Source organism: Diabrotica undecimpunctata, chromosome 1 (genome assembly GCF_040954645.1).
Source record: "Diabrotica undecimpunctata isolate CICGRU chromosome 1, icDiaUnde3, whole genome shotgun sequence".
In the NCBI taxonomy this organism is placed as follows: Eukaryota; Metazoa; Arthropoda; class Insecta; order Coleoptera; family Chrysomelidae; genus Diabrotica; species Diabrotica undecimpunctata.
In genome coordinates, this window is record NC_092803.1 from 90,817,547 (window position 1) to 90,827,350 (window position 9,804).

The 9,804-nt window shown below is 31.1% G+C and overlaps 1 protein-coding gene across 1 annotated transcript; it reads left to right on the forward strand.

Moving 5' to 3' along the window:
- The first annotated feature begins 6,539 nt into the window (after window positions 1–6,539).
- On the forward strand, window positions 6,540–7,034 carry LOC140433451 (uncharacterized). Its single transcript, XM_072521454.1, has one exon. The coding sequence runs from the start codon at window positions 6,540–6,542 to the stop codon at window positions 7,032–7,034; it is 495 nt and encodes a 164-aa protein (XP_072377555.1).
- Window positions 7,035–9,804: the final 2,770 nt, after the last annotated feature.

Below are 9,804 nucleotides of genomic sequence, written 5' to 3' on the forward strand. Positions count from 1 at the left end.
ATATATATATATATATATATATATATACATATATATATATATATATATATATATATATATATATATATATATATATATATACAACACAGTTTATTAGGACTGCAGTCAGTAGGTTTGGCCGGGATGTTATAGAAACACTCGTTTGACTTTTGATCGAGCTTTCGGAATTCTTTTATTCCTTCTTCAAGACACTGTAATTAGAAGAAAGTGTAAATATTTACAACATATCTCAAATTGTCATTACAACTTACTAGTTGTTGAGATTATTTGTGTAAAGCTACGACACTCAACATTAAAAATACACATATAAAATATAACATTTAAAATAATGGACAATATACAAAAAAAAAAAACAAAAATAGTGTGATTAAAAGGTAATTAGGAGTTCTTGCTATTATATTAATGGAAGTAGTATATTAAACCTGTCTTGATAGTATGCAACATGTTTTGTTTGCAGGTGTATTATGGTGTGTATATGTAAAAGTAAATCTTTATTTTATTTTTGATGTTTTGTCAGTAAGTAACAATAAATGTTGCTCAATTTATCTATGTCTGACTTTTTATTTTTACAAGACGTATTAGATTTTATGAAACACATTTCCTAAAAAACACGTTTTGAATGGTTTTTTTCCTTTGCCAGAATACAGGAATCTTCGAAATTAAATTCATGTTTTAAAGTTAATGCATGTTCTGTGAGCGCACATGCGTTTATCTTTTTGGTTTTTATGTCGCTGCGATGTGATATTACTCTATTGTGAAAATTACGAGATGATTCTCCGATATACACGTTTTTACAATTGGCACACAGTATAGAATAAACCCTATATTCCAGTTCTCACACCTAAGCTATTGAACATTTTCAAAAATGTTAGTGGCTTAAAAATTGCAACTAAGAATGTGAAAACGATATCGAAGTTGTACACAAAGACAAAGGATCCTTTCACAATACAGGAGTCATCGAATGTTGTTTATTCTATACCGTGTGCCAATTGTAAAAACGTGTATATCGGAGAATCATCTCGTAATTTTCACAATAGAGTAATATCACATCGCAGCGACATAAAAACCAAAAAGATAAACGCATGTGCGCTCACAGAACATGCATTAACTTTAAAACATGAATTTAATTTCGAAGATTCCTGTATTCTGGCAAAGCAAAAAAACCATTCATAACGTGTTTTCTTGGAAATGTGTTTCATAAAATGTAATACGTCTTGTATAAATAAAAAGTCAGACATAGATAAATTGAGCAACATTTATTGTTACTTACTGACAAAACATCAAAAATAAAATAAAAATTTACTTTTACATATACACACCGTAATACACCTGCATACAAAACATGTTGCATACTATCAAGACAGGTTTAATATACTACTTCCATTAATATAATAGCAAGAACTCCTAATTACTTTTTAATCACACTATTTTTTTTTTCTGTTCTCTATGGATCAGTCAAAACACCATGAAAAGATGTTACTAACAAAATTTTAACTTTCCAACTAAATTTTAAAATGTATATTGTCCATTATTTTTGGATATGTTGTAAATATTTACACTTTCTTCTAATTACAGTGTCTTGAAGAAGGAATAAAAGGATTCCGAAAGCTCGACCAAAAGTCAAAAGAGTGTTTCTATAACATCCCGGCCAAACCTACTGACTGCAGCCCTAATAAACTGTGTTGTTTGTTTATATCGACAGTTAATAATATCCAGTATTTCTTATATATATATATATATATATATATATATATATATATATATATATATATATATATATATATATATATATATATATATATATATATATATATATATATATATATATTGAATTTGAAATTTCCGCGGGAGCTATATGTGGTTTCAGTTGTTTTCCGGGTTTGACTCCGCGTTAAATATTTTTGGTTTTTAGAAAAACCATTGTTTTGACGACGTTTCGGCAAGGTCACACTTGCCATTGTCAAGTCAGATTCTGCTTCGTCTTGATGTTACAGGCGAACTGATTTCTCGGTCGCTGCACGCTGAGTTTAAATATCTTGTTGCGCTTCTTGTCATTGGTCCTGTGCGCAGAGTGGGCGTGGTCTTCTTCGCTATTTTAATTTTTACGTTTTTCTGCAGAATTGTTTTCCACGTATTTGGGAGTCTTTGGGCATCATCTCTGGTGTTTAAATTTTTTCGGATGTTTTTCGATCTCTATGGCTTCTCTGATTACACGTTTGGCCTTATTTTCGATGTTGGCTAGCATTGTTGTTCCATTTAACTTATATTATTAACTTAATTAAATGGAACAACAATGCTAGCCAACATCGAAAATAAGGCCAAACGTGTAATCAGAGAAGCCATAGAGATCGAAAAACATCCGAAAAATTTAAACACCAGAGATGATGCCCAAAGACTCCCAAATACGTGGAAAACAATTCTGCAGAAAAACGTAAAAATTAAAATAGCGAAGAAGACCACGCCCACTCTGCGCACAGGACCAATGACAAGAAGCGCAACAAGATATTTAAACTCAGCGTGCAGCGACCGAGAAATCAGTTCGCCTGTAACATCAAGACGAAGCAGAATCTGACTTGACAATGGCAAGTGTGACCTTGCCGAAACGTCGTCAAAACAATGGTTTTTCTAAAAACCAAAAATATTTAACGCGGAGTCAAACCCGGAAAACAACTGAAACCATATATATATATATATATGGTATATATATATATATATATATATATATGGTATATATATATATATATATATATATATATATATATGGTATATATATATATATATATATATATATATATATATATATATATATATATATATGGTATATATATATATATATATATATATATATATATATATATATATATGGTATATATATATATATATATATATATATATGGTATATATATATATATATATATATATATATGGTATATATATATATATATATATATATATATATATATATATATATATATATATATATATATATATATATATATATATATATATATATATATATATGGTATATATATATATATATATATATATATATATATATATATATATATATATATATATATATATGTATAATAATTTATGAATTAATGTGATAATTGTGTAATAAATATGTGATATTTTACATATATTAAATATATTATGTAAAATAGTCAACAAATAGCCACCAAAAAAACATAAATATGCGCTTTATAAACAAATTTTGTTTATAAAGCGCATATGTTAACATATTTTTTTCGGCATATAATTTCGAGCTTTAGTTATATATATGTACTTACTATTTTTAAATTATAAATTAAAATTAAAAACTACCTATTCTGTACCTATACTTTTTCTTTTAATTATATACCGATTTTTTAATTTCTAATGATTTTATATGTTATTATTATTATTGTATCATTATATTTAAGTTATTGGAAGTTTACTAGAAGGAAGGTCCTAAGCAAACAAATTAGGTTAGGTTAACATAACCTAACATAATAAATATGTTTAGCTCTTCTTTCTTATGGTACATACTTAAGATGTAATAGTACGTACTCTTCTGTATGTACTGGTATGTACCGCAGTATACGTACTTAAAACGTACATTTTACATCATGTACGTACAGTACCAAAATTGTACGTACTCAAAACGTACTGTACTGTTTGGGTTCTCTACTATTTTATTTGTATTTTCCAATTTTTCGTTTATGGTTATTTTTAATCCTTTAATATGTGAAATCATCTATTAAAGAAACAAATATATTTTATGAATCCAATCTATAAAACATAATTGGCTTACATAAATAGAAAAGGAAAAAATAGGATAAACAAATTGACCTTTACTTATATGTACTTTATTTTATTTAACATTATAGTCTCCAATACCGATTTAGATGTTCCGTTTATTTTTGAATATTATTCTTATTCTCGCAAGACCCTTTACTCTGTAACATAAACCAAATAACAAAAACAAACCTTTTCAATCGAATATCTATATTTTTTTTATTTCCTGACTCGTTGTCCATTCGTTTTATTCAGATTGTTGATTACTTGTCTTAATTGTTTATGGGATAATCGTAGACATATTTTCACAACCGCCTAAGCAATTTTGTCCCAATCTTCTTCTTCTGTTGGTGGCAACTCGCTCGCTTCTCTTTCTCCTCTGACAAAAGAGGAATGCTACTATAGCATCTAACAGATAAAATATTGCACATATAATGCCCATAATAGAGGCAATAAAAGTACTCTCTTTATTATTTTTATCGAGTAATATCAGTATACAAGTTGCCAGTAATAATAAGAAAAGTATGATCCAGAGAAGCCATATCCATTTCATTATGTGAATAGGACAGTAGCCAGTCACTAGCAGCATAATTAATACTAATACACTTAGAACAGCTCCGATGCAATTGCCAACTAACAGCAAAAGGGGTAATATTCCAAAGTGCCCTGCTACAAATATGAAAAATATTGAGAAAATACATGCTACTACTTCAACCACTTTTAATATTCTTGCCAAAATTCGTAAAATCTGACATTTTCGAAAATTCATTATGTACTAAAAATATAAATTTTTACGAAGATTATGACATTATTGATAACTCTAAATGTCATAAAATGCCAATATACCAAATATTGTCCTGAAACTGCTTTCTTGTAATATTTAAGATTTTATGAAATACTTCCTTAAAAATAATAATACCAATTATAAAATAAAATCTACGTACTTACAATTTTAAAGAAAAAATATTATAATTAAAACTTTATTTAGATTTAAATAAAATAAATCTTTATAGCCCACTAGCAGATCTTAGACCTTCACGTATCGTGTTCGTTGGTTTGAAGGAAGATGTAAATGACGTCATATTTAATATACAATATTTTTAATATTACAGTTTACCTTTTGGTTCTCGTTGTTGTTCGATATTGCAGTTTACTCATTCTGGGCATACAGACTATTTGATGATGCTCTTGGTGTATAAACAATAATAATACATGTCTAATAACGGTAGGACGAGACTACATTTGTATATACACTATTTAACAGCAGCAAAATCTGCTAGTAGGGTTAGTAGTAGTTCGACTACAGGCAGCGAACAGAGTGGAAATGCTAAGGATTGTTGAGATTCAGCTCTTGATACAGGTCTTATCATACATCGGTGGGTAAGATACCGAATGTTGATGTAGCTAATCAAAACTTGACTAGGCAAAAGTGACGCGTGATTCTACACACAATTAAACCGAGGGAAGTTGAATTGTTGAACAATGAAAAAGCCAACGGGTGGGTAGACTACATGACACGGTAGGTTCTTGATTAAGTGAATTTAAGTTCAAACAAAAACGGCCCCAAAGTCTATAGTAAGAGAAACGGCTAGAGGAAATCTCCCTGTGGGCACAAGAAGTGAGCAACCGCGAAGGGTCCTGGGACGGCAGCCAAAAGCCGTTTGACAGCGATCAGTCGGTTGAAAAAAAAAACAGAGTCGTACAAGTAGCTTCTATTCCATATCATAATTCCATGAACTCGTAGATCGTCCACCCGGCTAGACATTACAGGTTACCTATATTTCCCATTGCACTGTAGACTGTTGTGACCTTTTTGAACATTGCTGCGAAATTCTTTATTTGTTCGTTGAAGCATGCCATTAATTTCTCTGTTTCATTGTTTTCCTTTTCAGTTTTATTCTTTTTTGCGTCATGCGCGAAGCTCTTGTTAGCGGAGGTATGTGTGGTTGAAGCGTTGATATCCTTGTTGTGTCTTCTTCTTCAAGTGCCATCTCCGAGGCGGAGGTCCGCAACCATCATAGCTATTCGGACTTTTGAGACGGCTGCTCTGAAAAGTTCATTAGATGTACATCCGTACCACTCTCTCAGGTTGCGCAGCCATGACATTCTACGCCTCCTTGTTGTGTGGGTGTTGTTTATTTTCCATTTCGGCACTTTCGAGCAGTACCTGTAATTTGTGCGCTTCACCTCAGTTTGCACATTTGTGGTCTGTGCTTTTGTCTTTTTAACATTCGCTAACTTCTTTTATAATTCTCATAACCCTTAATCTGATTTTGATCCATATGCTTGTCCTTAAACCAGCTACGGTCAACTTCAAAAACCAGAATGGACAATCTATAAGCTTCTAAGCTTTTATAACTTCTTTTTGTACCTTTCTTCTTGTGACAGGAGTAGTGAGTTTCTGACTACATTTTATTGTCTATGTTGTCTAATAATTCAGCTTTCAAATATACTTTTTTTCCAATTTATATAATTCTTTCGTCTTAAAATTTATTTTCCAGTATTTAACATTTGCTTATTGCAATGTTCTGTTATGAAAGTACCTTTAGAAAAGACACCACTATGTTTTACGTTATGTTAGGTTATCTGTGTCATATCAATTGTGAGGGGGTCAATAAATAAGTTAGTTGAAGTTAGTTGAGTCTTATTTATTATATTACTATAAATATATAACATAGTTAGCGACGAGGATAGTGGATCTACGGGCCGTGGAAGTTATGGCTTTAATTGGTAATATTGAGGAGCTTTTTGAGTGTAACATGGTGGAAGGTAATAAAAAAGTTTCGATGTTCCTCACTTTCATGGGAGGGGAAGCGTATGAAGTACTAAAGGATTTGTTAGTACCAGAGTTACCACGGATGAAAACATATCAGCAATTAAAAGATATTCTTGTTCTGCATTATAGTCTAAAACGATTAATTATTGCAGAGAGGTATAACTTTTATTTAAGCAAACAGGAGCCAAATGAACCATTAAGAGATTATGCTCAAAAGTTGAAACACCTTTCCAAGTACTGTCAATTTGGTAACTTCTTAAATGAAGCCTTACGAGATAAATTCGTTTGTGGATTGAAATCAGATGCAATAAGAAGAAAATTACTGACTGAAAGTAATTTAACATTCGAAAGAGCTCTTCAAGAAGCTCAAAGTATGGAGGCGGTAGAAGATCAATCAAGATTTTTGGAGTCAGATACAGTGTTATCAAAGTTGGGTGCAACAAACAGCAAAAATTTACCAAAAAAATCGGCCATCTGAACAAGTGCCAGCGAAATCATGTTATCGGTGTAAAAGGAGTCATAACCCAGAAAGTTGTCCTGCGAAGAACTGGGAGTGTTACAATTGCCACAAAAGAGACCACATCAGTCGTGCATGCAGGAAAAGAAATTCAGTGAACACAGTTCAACACGATCATAGTGAGTGTGAGGAAAATTCCTTAGAGTTAGTTTTTATTGGTAATGTAAAACAAGAGCATGAGAAACCATGTAAAGTCGCATTAAATATAGAAGGTAAGCTTTTAAATTTTGAAGTAGATTCTGGAGTATGTAAAAGTGCTATTCATGTAAAAGATTATGAAAAAGAGTTGTCATTTTTAGAAATGTATCCTGTAAAGTATAAGTTGAAAGTTGTTACTGGTCAGAATGTAAAAATCGTAGGAGAAATTGAGGTAATTGTTAGGGTTAATAATAGGACATTTTGCTTACTTTTGGTAGTTATCAATTGCAATCGTACATTCTTACCTCTACTTGGACGTAACTGGTTATGTGTTATTTTACCAAATTGGGAAAAAGTTTTAATATAAATGGCATCAATAATGAAAGGTTAGATTCAATAAGCAGTGAACATCAAGTTAAAAATGATAGCAATAAAATAGAGGTTTTAGTAAAACAAGTTAAAACAAAATTTAACAAAAAAGAAGAAGCCATGTCTTCTATTAAAAATTTTAAAGTACATATAAAGTTGAGGGATGGTGTGAAACCATTATTTCACAGAGCTTATGAAATGCCATATGCATTGAAACCAAAAGTAGAGGAAGAATTAGGTAGAATGGTCAGTATGGGTATTTTATCAAAGGTAAAGAGTAGTAAGTGGGCTAGTCCTATAGTTATTGTACCCAAATGGAATGTAAATGAAATTAGAATTTGTTTTAATTTTAAAAAGACGTTAAATACAGCCATAGGTGGCAATCACAACCTTTGCCTAATGATATATATGCTAGTTTAGAAGGTAGTAAATATTTTACAGTGTTATACTTAAAAGGAGCATACCAGTAACTTGAAATAGGGGAAGAATCGAAAGATTATTTTACTATTAACACCCACTTGGGGTTGTTTAGATATAACAGACTTATGGCGTAAGTTCAGCCACAGGTATTTTCCAAACCATAATGGACACGGTGCTGGCCAATCTTCAAAAGACTAAATGTTATTTAGACGATATTTTAATTCATGATACAACTTTGGATGAATGCCATTTAAATGTAATTAATGTTTTAAAAAAATTAGAGAAATACAACATAAAGATAAATGGTAGTAAATGTAAATTTCATAAATCAAGTGTCAAGAGTTTTTGGGTCATATTATAGATACAGGTGGTCTACATCCAACGGAAGAAAAAGTCGTATGTATTAAAAATGCTGCAGCGCCAGAAAATGTAACGAAGTTAAAATCATATTTAGGTCTTCTTAATTTCTATGGGAAATTTATTAGTATATTGTCTTCTTCTTCTGCTAGTGCCTATTCTCTATGGATGTTGGCTACCACAATGGCTCATCGTATTTTATTAGCAGCTGTTCCAAATTGGTCTGTGGTGGTCATACCTGTCCACTGTCTCAAATTCTTAAGCCAGGATATTCGGCGGCGTCCTGGTCCTCTATTTCCTTCTATTTTCCCTTCTAATATCAATAGTAGTCTAAAATATTGTCTACAAAGCTTAAACCATTATATGACCTATACAAAGCAAACACGAAATTTGAATGGACTGAGGAGGCTGAAAAAACTTTTCAGCAGAGTAAAAAGTTACTAATGTCAAATGATGTATTAACTCATTATGAACCTCGTCTTCCAATTGTTATTACTTGTGATGCTAGTGGGTATGGAATTGGAGCAGTATTGAGCCACAAAATAGATGTTGATCTTAAACCTATAATGTTTGCATCTAGTACAATATCAACAGCTGAACAACGTTATTCTAATTTGGAAAAGGAGAGTTTAGCTATAATATTTGTGTGGGGTATTAACAAACAAATGTACTATTACAAATTAATAGTACTTAATTAACAAAACTATTCCTTCGGTAACTCTGGCGAGAAAATAATGGACTTTTCCTCATTGGTGCAAATAATTATTAAAATTTAAATGGTTGCAATAAACAATCAAAAACAATTTATAGGTTTAGGTAAAACTAGGTAAAAACTTACCGCTGGGTCTAATTACCAGAGTTTGCACTACAAAACAACGAACGAAATCAATTTAATATGCGTGCATGGGTTCCCGTGCCGGGTTCCGTCTTTTCTTTTCAACGACTCGTGCTCTTCTCCTTCAAAGGGACGCATTCCACGAGCCCGATGGCGGTACTTATAGGGATCGTAGGAATACAGGGAGGACAAATGTATTGATTAATTTATACAACCATATTTGAATTTAAACATTCTCCCCCCTTTAAAGGCCATAAGGTCTTTAAAAAACAAAACAAATTCCAAATACTATCATTACTTAAACAACTAAAACGATAATTAATACAAACAATTTCTATACAAATCTTACACAAATATTCAAAACTTAAACTACAATAAAAAAATTAAAATTAAAATGGTGGTTTCGTCGCGGTTATATTGACAAAAGCCGAACAAAACAAAATTAATAAAAACGTTGTAAATCGGCCAAAAAAGCTTCCGAGGTCAAATCACTAGCTACTTCAAGATTTAAAGCCTTTGTAGCGCAACATACAAATAGACACAAATAGGGCTTTTGAGTTCTAACTCCCCTGTAACGAGACATGGTTATCGAAAACGGTCCACCATAATCTA